Source organism: Raphanus sativus, chromosome 3, assembly GCF_000801105.2.
Source record: "Raphanus sativus cultivar WK10039 chromosome 3, ASM80110v3, whole genome shotgun sequence".
Lineage (NCBI taxonomy): Eukaryota > Viridiplantae > Streptophyta > Magnoliopsida > Brassicales > Brassicaceae > Raphanus > Raphanus sativus.
The window spans coordinates 12,278,010-12,298,528 of record NC_079513.1 but is presented as its reverse complement, the minus strand read 5'-3'; the positions used below and the strand labels follow the sequence as shown (position 1 = coordinate 12,298,528).

At 32.3% G+C, this 20,519-nt stretch overlaps 1 protein-coding gene and 1 non-coding gene across 2 annotated transcripts; both read left to right on the top strand.

The window, feature by feature from the left end:
- The first annotated feature begins 4,454 nt into the window (after positions 1–4,454).
- On the top strand, positions 4,455–4,561 carry LOC130510247 (small nucleolar RNA R71). Its single transcript, XR_008943925.1, has one exon. It is a non-coding gene; the product is annotated as a small nucleolar RNA R71 (small nucleolar RNA).
- Positions 4,562–15,737: 11,176 nt separating this feature from the next.
- Positions 15,738–16,550, top strand: LOC108846555 (auxin-responsive protein SAUR36). Its single transcript, XM_018619782.2, has one exon. It carries the CDS (start codon positions 15,802–15,804, stop codon positions 16,282–16,284), a length of 483 nt encoding a protein of 160 aa, XP_018475284.1. The 5' UTR covers positions 15,738–15,801; the 3' UTR covers positions 16,285–16,550.
- Positions 16,551–20,519: the final 3,969 nt, after the last annotated feature.

Below are 20,519 nucleotides of genomic sequence, written 5' to 3'. Positions count from 1 at the left end.
CTCTGTTGGAAACTTCCACTTGACCACTTGTTTGAGGATGATAGGCGGTTGCAACCTTGTGTTTCACACCATTCTTACTCAGCAATCCTTGGAACACTTTGTTGATAAAATGAGTTCCACCATCGCTTATAACCACTCTAGGCACTCCAAATCTTGGAAAGATAATGGAGGTGAACATCTTGGTTACAACTCGCGCATCATTAGTTGGACTAGCAATTGCTTCCACCCACTTGGAGACATAGTCCACAGCAACTAGGATGTATTCATTCTTGTGAGAGACTGGGAAAGGTCCCATGAAATCGATCCCCCAGCAATCGAACACTTCAACTTCCAAGATGTAGTTCTGAGGCATCTCGTTTCTCTTGCTTATACTCCCCATCCTTTGGCATGAATTGCATCGAGATATGAAGGCGTGAGCATCTCTGAACATAGTAGGCCACCAGAAACCGGCTTGGAGGATCTTGGAAACAGTCTTGAAGGTGGCGAAGTGACCAGCATAAGAGGAACCATGGCAGTGGTGAAGGATCCCTGGAATATCAGCCTCTGGAACACATCTTCTGAAGATCCCATCCTTGCCTTGCCGATAGAGGTACGGCTCATCCCAGAAGTAGTGCCTTGCCTCCCTCAAAAATTTCCTCTTCTCATTCCCAGTGAACCTCAAAGGCTCTTTCTCAGCTGCCAAGAAGTTGGCAATCTCAGCAAACCATGGAAGATTCGGGTACTCCTTCTGGATCACTGCAACGAATGCTCCTTCTACGCGGGAACAATCCTTAATGGCAGGTGATGACTGCTCCATGTTGCGCAGACCAATCGCATTGACGTACTCCATCGGTTGTTCCACATCAAGAACTGTCTCATCTGACACTTTCATCCTGGAGAGATGATCTGCCACTCCATTATCAACTCCCTTCTTGTCTCTTATCTCTAGATCAAACTCTTGGAGCAAGAGGATCCATCTTAAGAGGCGCGGTTTAGCATCCTTCTTCGTGAGCAGGTACTTGAGAGCCGCGTGGTCTGTGTGCACAATCACCTTTGATCCAACCAGATAGGATCTGAACTTCTCAAAAGCGAACACGATGGCAAGGAGCTCCTTCTCTGTGGTTGCGTATCGGCATTGAGCTTCATCTAAAGTTCTGCTTGCATAGTAGATCACGTGAAGCTTCTTGTCTTTACGCTGTCCAAGGACTGCTCCCACTGCAAAATCACTTGCATCTGTCATGATCTCAAAAGGGAGATCCCAGTCTGGAGGTTGGACAACTGGTGCACTGACTAGAGCTCCCTTGATCGTATGGAATGCGGCTAAGCAGTCACTGTCAAAGGCAAACTGAGCTTCCTTGCAGAGCAACCGAGTGAGTGGTCTCGCGATCTTAGAGAAGTCTTGGATGAACCTCCTGTAGAAACCAGCGTGTCCCAAGAAACTCCTGATTCCCTTCACTGAAGTTGGTGGTTGCAGACTCATCATGACCTCGATCTTTGCCTTGTCCACCTCAATGCCTTTCTCGGATATCTTGTGTCCCAGAACAATCCCATCTCTCACCATGAAGTGGCACTTCTCCCAGTTCAGCACCAGATGCTTCTCCTCGCATCGCTTCAGTACCCTGCACAAATTTGACAAACAGACATGAAAGGAGCTTCCATAGACGCTGAAATCGTCCATGAAAACCTCCATTATGTCTTCGATCAGATCAGTAAAAATCGACATCATGCATCGCTGGAAGGTCGCTGGGGCATTGCACAAGCCGAATGGCATCCTCCTGTATGCATATGTTCCATAAGGGCATGTGAACGTCGTCTTCTCCTGATCATCTGGATGGATGGGAATCTGAAAGAAACCTGAATAACCATCTAAAAAGCAATAGTAAGGGTGGTTAGCCAATCTCTCAAGCATTTGATCAATAAAAGGAAGTGGGAAGTGATCCTTACGAGTCGCAGCATTCAACTTACGAAAATCAATGCACATGCGATGACCAGTAATTGTTCTAGTGGGGATCAATTCATTCTTTTCATTTGTTATCACAGTGATCCCCCCTTTCTTAGGAACTACATGCACAGGACTAACCCACTTACTATCAGAGATCGCATAGATCACACCTGCTTCTAGAAGTTTCATTATCTCTTTCTTTACAACATCTTTTAGATTCGGGTTTAACCTCCTCTGATGTTCTACAGAAGTCATCGATTCATCTTCCAGGTGTATTCTATGCATGCACAAATCAGGTGAAATGCCAGGTATGTCAGCTAGAGAGTAACCCAAAGCCTTACGATACTTTCTCAGCTCACACAAAAGCAGAGCAGTCTCTGCATTGTTCAGGTCAGCATTTATAATGACAGGATATGTGGAGTTGGGTCCAAGAAATGCATACCTGAGTCCCTTGGGAAGGGATTTGAGCTCTACCTTTGGAGCTTTCAGCTCGCTCCATGAGTCATCAGTCTGAGCTGCCGGAACAGACGAGTTCTGAGGTGCGGTTGTTCCAGTCGCTGTGCTGGAGTCACTGTTCTCCCCCAGACTTAGATTCGCCACCATCCTCTCCATAGTCCTGGCTGAATCCAGGAACTTGGCATAGGCATCAGCATCAACATTCTCTAAGCTCTGCTCGGCTTCAGCTCTGACTAAGGCGAGTTCAAGTGGATCCTCGGTGAGAATCTCCTCGATCATTCCTTCATGCGGCTCTAGTGGATCACCATTTTCTTGGACAGTGAAAGTTTGTCCATCCAGCATCGGCTTCTTGAGCATCTGATCCATCTCAAACTTCATCACAATATCTCCAAGGTGGAGATCAATCTTCCCTTGTCGGACATCAATGATAGCTCCAACAGTGCAGAGGAATGGTCTGCCTAGGATCAGGGGATCATTGGAATCTTCCTCAACTTCCAGAACAACGAAATCGGCAGGAACAATTGTATTCCCAACCAGAACTTGAAGATCTTCGAGGATTCCAACTGGAGACTTCACAGATCGATCAGCAAACACTAGTGACATCCTGGTAGGCTTGAAATCCGTGTATCCAAGGCGCTTAGCCACAGTATATGGCATGAGGTTTATGCTCGACCCTAGATCGACGAGTGAGCATGAAAAGAGTGTTCTGCCAATCTGAACCGAGAGAACAAATTTTCCCGGATCACCCAACTTCTTAATCCTTCTGTTCTGGAGCACCGCACTGCACTCCTTAGAGACAATCATGAACTCGCTGTCATCAGATATCTTCCCAGAGATCAGTCCCTTGACGAAGCTACGCATGGATGGTATCATTTGGATCGCACTCATCAGAGGGAGCTTGATAGTTAGGTCTTCCAGCATCTTCCTGCACTTCATCTCTTCCTTATCCTTGCGTGTAGCCTTAGCTGGAACAGGGTAGGGCACTTTCGGTACATACTGACGAGCAGGAGAAGGTGCTGCAGTCGGTGGAACCACCCCAGCGGGTCGCTCTGCTTCAGGCGGAACAGTCTCAGTAGGTTGTTCTGCGTCTTCCTCATCTGTGGGTACAGCTTTAGAAGGCTGATCCGACTCCTTCTGCTTCCCTTTCTCAGCCGATGTGAATCTCCTGGGGTCTAGATCAGGCAGTTGCTTTCCACTCCTCAACCCTACTGCATTGCACTCCTTGGGGTTCTTGTCTGTTTTCCCAGGGAGAGTTCCTTGCTGTCTCTTCACGTTCTCAGCAGTCTGAGCAATCTGAATATCCATCTGTCTCATATGGCTTGAGACATTGTCATACTTCACACTCAGGTCATTGAACATATGATTCATCCTGGTGTTGATATCGTTTGTGACCTGGTTCAGTGCTTTCCCTTGGATCTGCTGTCCTTGGAGCAGCTGGCTCATCATATTGGCGAGGCTCTTCATGTCATCATGCGGAGCAGTCTGAGTCGGTTGTGCAGCTTGCTGATTAACCGGCTGTTTCTGGCTGTGGAACTGAGCATTCTGAGCTGGGTTAAGGACAAAGGTTCTTCCCTGATTGCCATAAGGCCTTTGGTATCCACTGTTCTGACCCTGGTTCCCTTGAGCTTTATCGTCTGGTTTAGGGGCATTGAACAGGTGGGGATTGTTCCTCACGTTAGGGTTCGGGTGATAGTTCTTGAACTGCCATCCTTGCCCATTCACGTAGCTCACTTCATGCTGATCCTCAGCCGACTGATCCGCCTCTGATGTGCCTTCTGCGGTTGCTTTATCCTGTGGGGATTCTTCCATGATGAAGACCTGGTTCTGGTTACTCTTAATCAGCTGGTCGACCTTGGCAGAGAGCTCATCAATCTTGCTGTTGTCGATGCTCTTCACCTTCTGAGTGCGATCAGTCTCGCGGTTATTGTCAGCTGAGCTTGAGGCCATGTTCTCAATCAACTCGAATGCACCTTGAGTGGACTGAGTCATGAAATCTCCTTTACTGGCTGAGTTCAAAGCGTTCCTGTACTCCCAGCCTACTCCATCGTAGAACACTCCCAGCAGATAGTCTTCCTCAAAACCGTGATGTGGGCATTCTCTGCGGTAGACATTGAATCGCTCCCAAGCATCACAGAACGGCTCGTCCACCAATTGTTTGAAGGTCACGATCTTCTGTCTCAGAGCTGCTGTCTTCGATTTCGTGTAGAAGTGGCTTAAGAAAGCCTCTCGGACTTGTTCCCAAGTGGTGAGTGATCCGGTGGGTAGTGAATCAAGCCAGCGAGCAGCTTTCCCATCAAGAGAGAAAGGGAACAGAGTACACTTGATGTAATCGGGTGGTACTCCATTCGCTTTAGTGAAACCACACATCTTCTCGAAGTGCTCGATGTGGTCCATCGGTATTTCAGCAGGAAGCCCATTGAAGATCTTCCTTTGCACTAGACTTATCAAGGCTGGCTTGATCTCGAAGTCTTGCCTTGTGCACGGTGGAGGGGTTATGGCAGATCGCGTAGCGGGCAGATTACGCAGTAAGTTTCTCTGGCCGATCTGGACCACTCCCTCTTGTTGGTTCGCAGCATTCAGAGCAGCTTGCTCGGCAGCAGCTTGCTGCGCTTGGATCGTCTGCTGCATCTGCTGCATCTGCTGTTGCATGAGTGCAAACGCAGCAGTGAGATCATCTGGATGATCACCCATGTCGGTGTTCGTTGATCTCGGCTGTTGACGGTTCTGTCGTTCCAATCTCGCTAGTTCCTCGTTAGAAAGCTGATGCAATGGCCCTTGTGCGTTGCTCCGAGTATGTCTACTGGTCATGCACCTGGATCATCAGCTGAAACAAAGAAAATAACACGAGTTAGATATCTTAGACTAGGTGTGAAACCGAAAATTAGAGGTAAAAAATCTGGTCCCCGTCGCAACGGCGCCAAAACTTGATACACTAAAAATGAATCCTTGCTACTGCCAAGTTAACAGTTGCAATTGTAGTACTTGAGATTCAAATCCAGAGGACCAGTCTACGCTCTAGTTCTATAAGTTTCAGAATCAAGCTAAGAAGAAGATATGATTTGGTTGAAATAGGCGATAGTAAACAAGCAAAATAAACACGAGATTAATTCAATTAAACAAGAGCTAGCCTAGGGTATTTCATTGGGTGATGAATTGGAGCCAAACAATTATTCAAGCGCGATGAAGTGCTTTCTAGAACTCGGATCACTCAGCTGGAACACTCCACTGTCGTGGTAGTGATCGCTTTGCAGATCGATCTCACCACCTAACTATCGTTGGGATGAGAATCGATTGCAAGCTTTAGAGAACAGGTCCGATCAGTTCACTTACCACCCTAATATCTACTTTCGCTGATTAGGGATACTAAGCTCATTCAATACATGTCAAGTTATCATCCTAAGCGGTTAACTAGGTGATGAACTAGTGATCTAACATCAAGTGATCAGTTTAATGAAAGCAGTAAGAACAGTATGAATGAAGAACAGTTATGGATCGCTTATCTATGTTTAGCTCATGTCTCAACACCCTAAAAACCCTAGGCGAGCAAGGTCACTACTCGATCATGATGCACATAAACAAAGACATAAATCCTGAATAAAATTGCATAAGAACAGAGTAGAAAACAAAAGGGTTCAGATGATCTTCTCTATGAGAGGATGGATTCTTCTCCCTTACAAGTTGCAGATCGCAAATACTCAGTGTTCTCTTGTAAAAACTAGCGTAAGTAAAATAGAAAATAGATAGATGGCGTTTTATATGGAGGCGCCGATCAGAAGAAAAGAGATTAGGGCAACAGGGCTTAAAATCCCGAAATAGGAGTTTCCATATTCGTCTGGAACAATCGCCGGATCACTCCGTCTGCTTGTTCCGCTTGAGAGAGAACAGTCTCGGGATTGTTCTCTTGAGTGTTCTCCGCAGGAATGCTCCAAAAGGACTTCTTTTCATCAGGCACCTTCTCTTCTTTCTTCTGCTAACTCCAGACCTGTAAAAGGTCAAAAAGGACTAGACTGACACGAATTAGTGACTTCAAACAAAAGAAAACATATATACAATGATGTGAAAAACACCATATATCAAACCACTAGACTAAGGAATTATTTTTTAAAATGTGGCCGGAATTTGTTCTTAAAACTGGCGGCCGGAAGCATGGGTTTCATTGGCTTGGCCCAAGGGCCGGCTCTGCTAAATAAGATCTTTGTGATTATCCTAATTTTCCGGGTATTCTGAGAACCAACGAATCTCTAGTTCTATCCCTAGAAGTTTCCGCTACATCAATTTGGTATCAGAGCCGCGTATCTTTGATTTCTTAATTGAAGAACGATTCTGGAATCATGTTGAAGAGGAACATCTATTTTTTCACGAAAGAAAACTTGTTTTCTGAAAGCGAAAACACCGTTTACATCGATATTGTTGGTGATCCAAAATTCGATATCTATCATGATGTTGTTACGGAAGACAAAGACGAATCCGTTGCATGTCATGTTAAAAATTATATTTGTGATGACGTTGAAAACGATTTCATCAAATTACAGCGATGGGCGATGGATATGTAAGAAGGATTCGTGACTACCAAAAATCTCCGTGTCATCTCGACAAAAGGCGTCACGTATATACTCAACAGCACTAAAAACCAATCAGATGTCTCCTTGGAGTTTTGGAATAGAAAAGGAGATTTCATGCAAATTATGGAATTTTGGGCTAAAGACAATATAAATAACATAAAAGTTATATATATTTTTGTAGGAATATTTTAAAAGATTATGTATCTCATGAAGGAAAATAATGAACAATCTTTTCTCTAGTCATTAAGAATTTATTTATTGTTTATTGTCGGATAATATAATTGTAGTGGTGGTTTAGCTTTTGTTTCTTTAGCTAAGTTTTATTTTGGGTAAAATGATGAGACTTTCTAGCTAAGTTTTTGGTTATGGTTTTTTATTCAATTAATAAGACTAAGTGTTTAAAATAAGTGATTAATGATAACATATACATAATTGCATAAATTATTTTTATATAAAGTAAATATTTTCAAAGATATTTTTACATAACTTATTTCATAGTAATAAAAACTAAAAAAAAGATAAACCATTAAATTAATGCATAACTAATTGAGAAATTTCATCCATAAAATTCGATGAATATCTAAGTAATAAATGAAAAAATGAGATGATAGAAAATATATATTTATTTAAGATATTATGAGATACTCTTCAATAATTGTTATTTCATCTGTTAATATATATATATGACTTGCTCTATTTTAAAGATTTAAATTTAATTAATTAATTATTTTTGCTAAACTAATAAATTTATTTTGATTTAGAACCCATTTTAGATACTAGAGTAATAAGTTTGATCTTACATATTTATATAAATATATATAGTCTCTGTCGTATGCATTATGGAATACAACAATCAAATATCAAACAAACACATCGTATATTAGAAGAGTATTCTGATAATGTCTTCATCACATTTGGCTATCTTGTGCCTCACCATGGTTTCCCTTGTTCCTCTACATCAATGTATTTACAATGCAATATAAATATATAAAAAAACATTTCATTTTCATCTTTTTAACATGACAGGCATTTCAACTATGCCGTATTCATATACTCATTTAAACCTATTTTTTAATACAGTGGGAAATGCAGATGGTTTAGAATTCAACAGAAAGTGCGTCCGTCCCTTTCATTGTACCGGAGAACTTTGTATTTGCTGTGACAACGCGCCGGAAATATTAAAATGTTATAATACGCAAGCAGAATGCATGGCTCATTGCACGAACCCAACTATCTAAAAGGCTTAAGAAACTTTAAGAAATTAGAATATAATCATGTGAAATATAAAGATAATATATATAACAAAATAAAGATATTAATAAAATAATTATTTGGGTATCACTATATATATATCCATATCTAGCATCTACTTTATAATGTACAAATGGTTAAGAATAATTCAAATTTATACAAGAAAAAAAAATATAATGATTTTATCAATGTGTTCAATACCATTGACAAGCTTCAACATTCACCCTTTCTTTTTTTATCATTTCAGTTTATCTTCTTGATCTAATTTTTTCTCATATTTGTAGTTTGTATTTGATATGTCTATTTTTATGGATATTTTTATCTAATTTTCTTTTTATAGATCAATAAAAAAATACCAAACCATAAAAAAATCAATGGAATAGTTACGGTTTTAACCTACTAAATAAAAAGTAATATTGTAAGATTTTTTATTTCTTTCTAAAGCTTTTCCTACTTTATACTATCATATTCCTCGTCATTCATCGTCGTACTTGTATATATACGAGTAGAAACAAAATATCAAAATGCTCAATCATGAGTGAAGATGGCAACTAAACAAAAAGCTTTATCCAATAACTTTTTATGCCAACACCTTCTCACAAGTTTTTTTTTTCTATGCATACTAAATTTTTCAATTTTCACCCTTTCAATTCAAAATTCTTGAAAGAGAGAAATCATTATCAAACCCTGAATGATTGAGAAATAAACAATAATCAAAGCCCATAGTTAAATCAGAAATTATTGGAGAATTTGTTCAACCGCAGCCTTATCGGTACTCTTGTTAGGGAGTTTGCAAAGCCTCCGGTATGTTTACCTCCGGGTCATCTCCTACAACTCCATCTTATTCTTCGTAGCATCTCAATTCCGCAGAGCCCCACAGTATCAGAACGAACCTTTTAGCTTGGAAACTTATTCATCGTGATGAGATCAGGCCTGATATATGTTGGCCCTGAAGCATAAATGTTTTTTGGGTCCATTTCTTTTTAAAACTATAACAATTCTATTAAAAAGGTTGTGAGGCATCGCCCCGGATCAGCATAGCCTAATGCTAATGATAAAACCAGTAGAACTACATAACATATCTATAATTATTTCCCTTTATAATATTCCTCCCTGGCCATGAAACAAATCCTACTTCAATTTTAAAGAATATCTCATAATATTCCAAGTAAAATATTTCTGTCTCTTTTTCAAAATTTTTTTTCTAATTGTTTAGATATTTATTTAATTTTATGGATGAAATTTCCCTTATTACATTATATGATTTACTTATTTTATTTTTTCATATTTTTTTTATTTATTATTTTTTTATCTTTTTGTAGGAATATTTTAGAGGATTATGTATCTCATGAAAGAAAATAACGAACAATCTTTTCTCTAGTGTCATTAAGAATTTGTTTATTTTTTATAGTCGGATAATGTAATTGTAGTGGTGGTTTAGCTTTTGTTTCTTTAGCTAAGTTTTATTTTGGGTAAAATGATGAGTCTTTCTAGCTAAGTTTTTGTTGATGGTTTTTTTCTTCAATTAATAAGATTTATTTTTTAAAATCAGTGACTAATGATAACATATACATAATTGCATAAAATATTTTTATATAAATTAATTATTTTCTAAGATACTTTACATAAATTATTTCATAGTAATAAGAAAAACTAAAAAAAGAAACCATTAAATGAATGCATAACCAATTAAGCAATTTCATCCATAAAATTCAATGAATATCTTAGTAATAAAGAAAAAATGAGATTAGAGGAAAAAAATACTTTATTTAAGATATTATGAGATACTCTTAAATAATTTTAATTTCATTTGTTTATATATATAAGACTTGCTCTATTTTAAAGATCTAAATTTGATTAATTATTTATTTTTGCTAAATTAATAATTTTAGTTTGATTTAGAACCCATTTTAGATACTAGAATAATAAGTTTGATCTTATATATATAGTCACTATTGTATGTCCTATGAAATAAAACAATCAAATATCAAAAAAAATGAATAGTATATTAGACAAGTATTCTAATAATGTCTTCATCACATCTGGCTATCTTGTGCCTCATCATGATTTCTCTTGTTCCTCTACATCAATGTACTTACAATGCAATATGCATATATCAAAGATATTTAATTTTCATATTTTTAACATGACATGCATTGCAACTATGCCATATACTATCATATACTCATTTAAACCTATTTTTTCTTATACAGTGGGAAATGCAGAAGGCTTAGAATTCGACAGGAAGTGCGTCCGTCCCTTTCATTGTAGAGGAAGACGTTGTGTTTGCTGTGACAACGCGCCGGGAATATCAAAATGTTATGATACGCAAGCAGAATGCATGGCTCATTGCACGAACCCAACTATATGAATGGCATAAGAAACTTTAAGAAATTAGAATATAATCATGTGGAATATAAAGATAATCTAAAATAAAGATATTAACAAATTTTATTTGCGTATCACTATATATATATCTAGCATCTAATTTATAAATACATATTATTAAGAATAATTTAAATTTATGCAAGAGAAAAAATATAATAATTTTATCTTTGTGGTCAATACCATTGACAAGCTTCAACATTCACCCTTTTCTCTTTTATCATTTCAGTTTGTCTGCTTGATCTAACTTTTTCTCCTCTTTGTAGTTTGTATTTGATATGGTCTATTTTTTATGGATATTTTATCTTATTTTCTTTTTATAGATCAATAAAAAAATACCAAACCAAAACAAGTCAATTGGATAGTTACAGTTTTAACCTTCTAAATAAAAAATAATATTGTAAGTTTTTTTATTTCTTTCTAAAGCTTTTCCTGCTATATATTATCATATTCCTTATCACTCATCCTCGTATTTGTATAGATACGAGTAGAAACAAAATATCAAAATGCTCAATCATGAGTGAAGATGGCAACTAAACAAGAAGTTTTTTCCAATAAATTTATATTCCAACACCTTCTCACAAGTTTTGTTTTTCTATGCATACTAAAATTTCCATTTTCACCCTTTCAATTCACAATTAAAGAAAGAGAGAAATCATTATCAAACCATGAATGATTGAGAAATAAACAATAATCAAAGCCCATATTTAAATCAGAAATTATTGGAGAATTTGTTCAACCGCAGCCTTATCGGTACTCTTGTTAGGGAGTTTGCTCAACCTCCGGTCTGTTTACCTCTGGGTCATCTCCTACGACTCCACCTTATTCTTCGTAGCATCTCAATTCCGCAGAGCCCCACAGTATCAGATCGAACCTTTTTGCTTGGAAACTTATTCATCGTGGTGAGACCAGGCCTGATATATGTTTGCCCTGAAGCATAAATGTTTTTTTGGGTCCATTTCTTTTTAAAAAACATAACAATTCTATTAAACAAAGGTTGTGAAGCATCGCCCCGGACCAGGGTAGCCTAATGCTAATAATAAAACCAGTAGAACTACATAACATATCTATAGTTATTTCCCTTTAAAATATTCCTCCCCGGCCATAAAACAAATCCTTCTTCAGTTTAAAGAATATCTCCTAATATTCTAAGTTAAATATTTCTGTTTCTTTCTCATTTTTTCTCTAATTGTTTAGATATTCATTTTATTTATGAATGAAATTTCTCTTATTACATTGTATGATTTATTTATTTTATTTTCATATTCCTAAGTAATAAATAACATAATTTTTATTATTTTGTAGGAATATTTTAGAGGATTATGTATCTCATGAAGGAAAATAATGAACAATCTTTTCCCTAGTGTCATTAAGAATTTGTTTATTTTTTATAGTCGGATAATGTAATAGTAGCGGTAGTTTAGCTTTTGTTTCCTTAGCTAAGTTTTATTTTGGGTAAAATGATGAGACTTTCTAGCTAAGTTTTGTTGATGATTTTTTCTTCAATTAATAAGATTAATTGTTTAAAATAATTTATTAATGATAACATATACATAATTGCATAAAGTATTTTTATATAAAGTAAATATTTTCAAAGATACTTTTACATAACTTATTTCATAGTAATAAGAAAAATTAAAAAAAAATACACCAATAAATAATGACAAACAAGGAAAAAGGTAAAATAACATTTTTAAAGTTATCTTAAGCAGCATGAAAAGTACTAGAAAAAATTAATATATTTCTATGTAGTAAACTATTTTGATCAATTGATAGCAAACAAATATAAGTTGAGATATTTTAATAACTAAAAATACAATACCATGTCATTATTGAAAATGGTATTTTTTTGCCTAATGATTTTTCGTTTTATTTACAGTTTTTATAAAACTGAATAAATAAAAATATATTAAATTTTTATATATTATATGTTTGATTTGATTACAAAAAGTCAAACCTATCAGCATTTCATCTTTTTGTAAAATTATAACTAAAAGATAAATATATCTTGGTATATTTAGATTTCAACCAACAATCTAATAAATTCTAAAAATATAGTATTTTTTAGAATAATTAAAATCTCTAATCTTAGTATATCTAGATTCGAACGAAAATGCAATTGGGTTTAATTAAAAGGAATTCCTACAATCTAATATACATATAATGAAAATAACCAAACTAATCAAATCATGTATACTTTCACTAATATATACCAAACTAAATGCAGCTAGCAAATTAATTAAAACTCTAACTAATCTAAAACGATAAATATAATTAATTCTGATAAGTAGATGCATTACAATATATTTCGATTATAATATTCTAGACAAATCACATGTCTAACTGAAAATAAGATAATATTATTTAAAATAACATTTTATACATACAAAGTATTAAATATTTAAACTTTAAAAAGAATATTGATTAATTATTATAGTTTATCTATTTTGTAGATAACTATATCCATGACCTACTATGAAATCGAAGAAGAGTTAACAAATTTTTTTCCAAAATTGATGATAAATATTGGATGATTTTTCGTATTAATAAGATTATAAAAATATAAAATAATATTTTATGTTTTGGATATAGGGAAGAATTTGTATTAAGCGAAAATTAATTAATACTAAAGTTTTTTTATTAACGGGGGTTTGACGGTTCGAGACCCAACCATCTAATCTCCTGAGGTTTTATTCTCTGGGTTTAGATAAATTTTGTTATATGCAATGAAAATTAGATATATATATATATATATATATATATATATATATATATATATATATATATATATATATATATATATATATATATTGTCTGATCATAGAATCGGGTAGATCTAATATAATATGTTTCGAAACCGGAGTGTATAACACTTTTCCAAACTTGCCGTAGCATTCGATCACACTTGTGTGCACTAAGTTTTTCTAGGAAAATACAACATCTTACATTTTTAGTAAAAAAAATTTTTTTAACAAACCACTAATATAGAGAATTTCATAAAAGTAAATAAAGTGCACTAAAATTTTATATCTTATTTTTTCCTAGCACTTTTAACTATCAAATTGATATTTGTATCATAAAAATCCTCTAATCTAATTCAATTATTCATCATGTAAAAACCTGACACGTACTATTGATAAAACTAATGACGTATCATTTTATAAATAATTAATTAATTAAATAAACTAAATATATATTTAAAATTAAAAAATCAAAATTTTATTAAAAAGATAAATTATATTATCTTTCTTATTTTTAAAACTATATATAAGAAGATTATTTAAAAAAGATAAAGACTACAAAATTACAAAAAGCATTTTAAATTTTTTCTCATACATCATTGTTGACAATGATAATTTCCAATTATTGTCCATGGTTTTTTGACATATAACCATCAACAATTACAGATTTCAATATATTTCCGATGATCGTTTCCAATATATAATCGCTGAAAATGACGCAATCAATGATGATGAGAGTTTTCGACATATCACTGTTATTGTCAACAATTATACTTCAGAAACTGTTATTGTTATCATCGTTGTGTCAATTATGAAATGTAAGAAAAATTTAAAATATATTTAAGATACATTTATTTTTTAATTTTGTATTTTAGATATTTTTTGAAAAAAAATATTCTTAGAATTTTTTTTAAATATAGTTTAATAATTTTCTTAAAATAATATTTTGAACTTTCTAATTTTGTGAACTTTAAAAAAAATTGATTAAAATTTTATCTTATATTTTAGTTTTTCAGTATTTTTTTTACTAATTAAATATATATTTTCGTAAAAAATTGACATCTCACCGCTTTTACCAAAAATAATACATGCCAGTTTATCATTTGAAGAACAATCAAGTCAGATTAAGGATTTATAATTAATGGTTAAAAATGTTAAGTTTTCTGAATTTCCAATTTAAACTAATTGACAACTAATTAATTGATCTTAGTTTTTAATATATTAATGTTGATTCGTTAAAACTTCCAATATGGGATCTCAACACTAACAAGTTGCTGCGAAGATACTTTGGATCTTCTCCTGCTAAGGCTATTATTCTAGTTTTGAAGCAGACCGGTCGTAGAAGTTCGTTTGACCTATATCTTCTACGAGACTGTATGATATAACCATATATCGATTAAACATCTTTCCTATGTTCGGATTAAAGTTTCTTAATGATTGAAATTTGCTTCATTGATCCACAATTGACCATAGTTTTAGGGTTGTAATCCAACATGAACGTTTAAACGTCTTTAACTAAGAGATGCTTACTACAAAAATATGATTACTAAATATTATATAAACAAAGCTTCTCTGGTTAGAAACACAAACTTATTGTTTGAGAAATAACTCAAAACTAGATCTATCTATGTTGGTAACTTCTGTATATGGCTTGTCCTGGTATGAATATATCATATACACAACCATTATTAGCGTACGCAAGTAACGCAGCTAGAGGACACATACCGTACACATCTCGTTCAGGAAAATATTTATTTATTGAATGTATCTTTAACAAAATCACATACAGATAGATGATCACTAAGCTGATTAATTAAACACAGTAGATGATGATCAGAAAAAATAACATTTTTAAAACGAAATGGTGGGGTTTTGATCTGGTGTAAGTGTTCCCAAATAGGTTAAACAAACTTGTTTCAAGTGGCCAGCACGCGTGTGGTGGCATAGTTGTCTGCATCTTCAAACACAAGAAACATGTAACGCCGACAAAACATTTTCAGACAATAAAAGAAAACTGTAGGCCTTTGTCCTATGATCGATTCTCATCTCAGATTCAGAATCAATAATCACTAGTAATATCTCGCGCAAGTCACATTATAACACTGTAATTATGGTTTGACAAAGGTAAAACAGCATTCCCAGACTAGTAATTAGGGTTCTATATATATTGTATAAGATTAGACGATAAGTAAAAAAAAAAAATATTAGACGATAAGTATGCAGGCTAACGCCTAGCGGTCAAGCGGACGTGTCATTATTCAATGTAGATTCTTCTTCTTTTGACTAGCTTAAGTGGCAGTTTTTATCTAATCCAACGGCCTAAAAGCTCGTACTTTATCCAACCGTTCATTTGTATAGACTCGAGTAACTCATTTTTAGTCCTCTATTTAAAACTATCTGCCTTTCACTCACTTCTTCAGTTGATCACTTCCTCTTAACAGTTTGATTACACAGTCAAAGATTATAGCATCAAGAAGAAAAGAAGATGAGGAAGCTCGTAGGGTTTGTAATGGGAAAACGGGTTCGACGAGTCTCTAGATGGATTCTTGGAAAAACCCGGATCCGTCGGTCCGGATACAACCGGTTACACCCGACCAGACCAACTCGTATGTTGACATTGCCGATCACCAAACTCAAAAGTTGGAGCCAACGTCTCAAACAAAGGTTCAGCATATTGGGATCTACAAGACGATCCGAATATAAACCTGACCATGTTCCAAGGGGACACTTGGCGGTTTACGTGGGTCAAAAACACGGTGACGTTCGCAGAGTTTTGGTGCCTATAGTTTACTTTAACCATCCTCTTTTCAGTGAGCTTCTCAGAAAATCCGAAAAAGAGTATGGATTCCGACACGAAGGAGGCATCACTATACCTTGTCTGTATTCAGATTTCCAACGTGTCGAAACCCGAATCGCTTCCGGGTTGGATTCTCGGATATTTCCATGGAGTCGTCTTTGTAGCAGTTAAAGCGACCATAAGAACATAAAGTTCAAAATGTTTCAACTTTTTCAATGCTTTATTTTCTTACTGTTTTGTATCTTATTACTTTTTCACTTTACTCTTTTTTTGTGGTAGTGTGTTATAATAAGGTGGAAATGTAAATACTTTTTATTATCGTATCAATTATATTGGATAATGATGTGATTAGCATGGGGACACACTTTAGTGGTAATGGTACATTGCTTTTTATTTTATTTTTTGTGATGAATCCTCAAAGGAGAAGCTAAGTTAAGTGTAACACGATTCTATTCTCTAATGAAGATTTTAGCGATCAAGCGCTAGGATTTGTTTGTCGCTTGCTCATTCCCACCCAATTAATAGCCTATTCTATAATTTTAATATTATATAAGTATGACAAGGAGTGTTCCAAAAAAAAAAAAAAAAAAATTATATAACTATGACAAGGATATATGTCAAGAGCGATTTTGTTTTTTTTTTTGCTAGTGCCATGTCTGACTTGGATACGAAACATTTTTGATGTGAAAGATGTTAAAAATTAAAATGAGCGTCAGTTAGAATGTGCTGCGGCTGATATCCAGACGATAACTTTTTCATTTTCACCCGAAGATTATGACCATATGTACTATACTAAACCATAAACTACCAGATTTTTTGATCAATTTGAGACTTTGGGGAAATTGCCAAAAACCACTCACAATTTGATTTTGAATACAAAAATATATCTCAAATTCAATCAAATACAAAAGTAACATAAAGGTTAGTGAAATTACAACAACTTCTTTTTGACCAAACAAAAAACATGTATTGAGTTTTACCATTATAACTCATGTGTGTTTTCTCGTTCAGTAAATCTTTAAAATAATTTAAATTTTTTATAAAAACTATTTTGATGTGAAAAAAATTGAAATCATATAATAATAAACATTTCTAACTGATGTAAATTTGGTTTTATTACAAATATATTATTTTTAACATAGATGAGTGAATGTAGGTTGAGTCATGATAGTTCTTGATTTATGGTTTAGTAACATATTTTGTAGTATTGTTGGTATTTTTAGGATTAGATTTTGAAATCTTATTATTTTTTAATTTGACATATATGTGTTTAGTGACTATCTAATAACTTGATTTAAACACTTTTTATGTATCTTTTAAGTTTAAGGAAATGTTTTTTCTTAGTTATTTGATTATAGGGTTCGAAAGACTCACATAAGACTTCCCAAGAAGTATTCTGACATATCCCACCTAAATTATAGTAGAACTAGGTGTTTTCCTGCACCATGTGCAGTAAAAGAATTTTAAAATATTTTTAATAGATAAATATAAATTATATTTAACCTTTATTAATATTATAAATTTTCTTTTTTCTTATCAATATTTTATTAAGTTTTAAAATTAAGATAAAAACAATTTTGTTTATTTTGAATTATATTTAAGAATGTGCATGTATATATTTAAAATTATAATCTTAGGTAGATTTTTCTATCTATTTATTTTAATTAAATATATTAAATAAATATGTAAAATTGCATAATTGTCAAAAATTAAAATAAAACAATATGTATAAAATATGTAGATATCTTATTATATAAAGCTTGGTTCTTCAAAGTTACTAATTGACACGATTGCGACACATGTCAAGTTATTATTTAAGATGGTGACATGTGTCCAAACAAAATTGTCCCATAAAACATATTTTTCTCTTTAAAATATTTCTACTCTCATAATGCTAATTTTCCTTTATTAAAATCCTAACTAAAAATGTTAAAACAAAAAAATAAAAAATCTTATCTTATTATAAACTTTTTAAGTTATTACTAAAATAAACGATTTTTAAAAATAAAAATGTCAAAAGGAAAAAATATATATTAAAAATATTTTTAATATTTTTTATTAAAATAAAACGAATTTTCAAAAAGTCATAGTAATTTTAATTTAAACAAAACCTATTCCGAAACCAAATTGTAATTATCCTTTTTAAAATATAAACCTAAAAAATGGAAAAGACATCTTTTTAAAATTATTATTAAAATTAAACGATTTTTTAAATCTTATTATATAAAGCTTGGTTCTTTAAAGTTACTAATTAATACGATTGCAACACATGTCAAGTTATTATTTAAGATTGTGACATGTGTCCAAACAAAATTGTCCCATAAAACATATTTTTCTCTTTAAAATATTTCTACTCTCATAATGCTAATTTTCCTTTATTAAAATCCTAACTAAAAATGTTAAAACAAAAAAATAAAAAATCTTATCTTATTATAAACTTTTTAAGTTATTACTAAAATAAACGATTTTTAAATCCAAACAAAATTGTCCCATAAAACATATTTTTTCTCTTTAAAATAGTTCTACTCTCATAATGCTAATTTTCCTTTATTAAAATCCTAATTATAAATGTTAAAACAAAAAAATAAAAAATCTTATCTTATTATAAACATTTTAAGTTATTACTAAAATAAACGATTTTTAAAAATAAAAATGTCAAAAAAGAAAAAATATATATTAAAAATATTTTTTATATTTTTTATTAAAATAAAACGAATTTTCAAAAAGTCATAGTAATTTTAATTTAAACAAAACCTATTCCAAAACCAAATTGTAATTATCCTTTTTAAAATATAAACCTAAAAAATAGAAAAGACATCTTTTTAAAATTATTATTAAAATTAAACGATTTTTTAAAAATAAAAAATTTAAAAGGAAAAAAAGAAACTTATTATAATAAAAATTTTTTTAATAATTTTTATTAAAATCAGACCATTTTTCAAGAACTATTCCAAAACTGAATATCCTTTTTAAAATATAAACCTAAAAATTTGGAAAGGACTATTTTATGTTTATTTTCTTTTATAATAAAGAAAAGATAATTGAAAAACAAAATCGTTTTAGAAATATTTCTACTCTCATAATGCTAATTTTCCTTTATTGAAAAAAAGAAAAATATTAGATAGTAATTATCCTTTTAAAAAAAAACTTAAACCAAAAAAATGTCAAACACTGATTAATGTTAATTTTTCTTTATTAAAATCTTAATTAAAAAGTTCATAACCCAAGAAGAACTATGATTATCATATCTATATATATAGAACTAAGATCTCTCATATTTTATCACCAAGCATAATTATTGATTTATAATAAAACTATCTTTAATATTTTTTATTAAAATCAAACGATTTTTCAAAAACTATTCCAAAACTGAATTGTAATTATCCTTTTTAAAATATAAACCTAAAAATTTGGAAAGGACTATTTTATGTTAATCCTTTATAATAAAGAAAAGATAATTGAAAAAAAATTGTTTTAAAAATATTTCTACTCTCATAATGCTAATTTTTCTTTACTGAAAAAAGAAAAATATTAGATAGTAATTATCCTTTAAAAAAAAAAACTTAAACAAAAAAAAATGTCAAACACTGATTAATGTTAATTTTTCTTTATTAAAATTTTAATTAAAAATATCATAACCCAAGAAGAACTATGATTATTCATATCTATATATATAGAACTAAGATCTCTCATATTTTATCACCAAGTATAATTATTGATTTAAGAAAAATATAAGGTGAAGTTCAATATTCTTTTCTTCTTATAAAGTTATGGTTGATCGTTGTTGTGGTGATTATTATTTGATCGTTGTCATGCTTCTGAGTTCTGTCTTTTTTTTTGAACGAAACTTCTGAGTTTTGTCACATAGCAATACGTTTAAAGTTATTGACACCACACCATAACATCGCTGTCACAAAAACATTGCTGTCACATAGCAATACGTTTTTTTTTATCAAGAGCAATACGTTTTAATTTCACTATTATAGTTTCTTAGGTGTGTTTGTCCTATTACTAAAGTTATAATTTAATTGTTTACCAGGAATTATCAAGAAACGATGGTTTCAGAAAATTATTTAACACTAAATCAGTTAAATAAAAAGCGTTCTTACCATCGAATAGTGGTACGTTTTACTAGAAAGTGGGAAGCAAGAAATTTAAGCAAAAATAATGAGCTTATAGGAATAATTTTTTTCCTATTTGATGAGAAGGTAAATATTTTTATTTTTATTTTTAAAAAATCTTACATTGTTTTGTTATTAAATATAATTTGTTTATTATATAGGAAAATACCATTCAAAGTTGTGTACAACGTTCTCTAATTGAAAATTTATTTAATATTAATTTTAAGATAAATTCTTTTTTAAAATCCTAAAGAAACAAATTTTGTTAAATAATTTTGACTATTA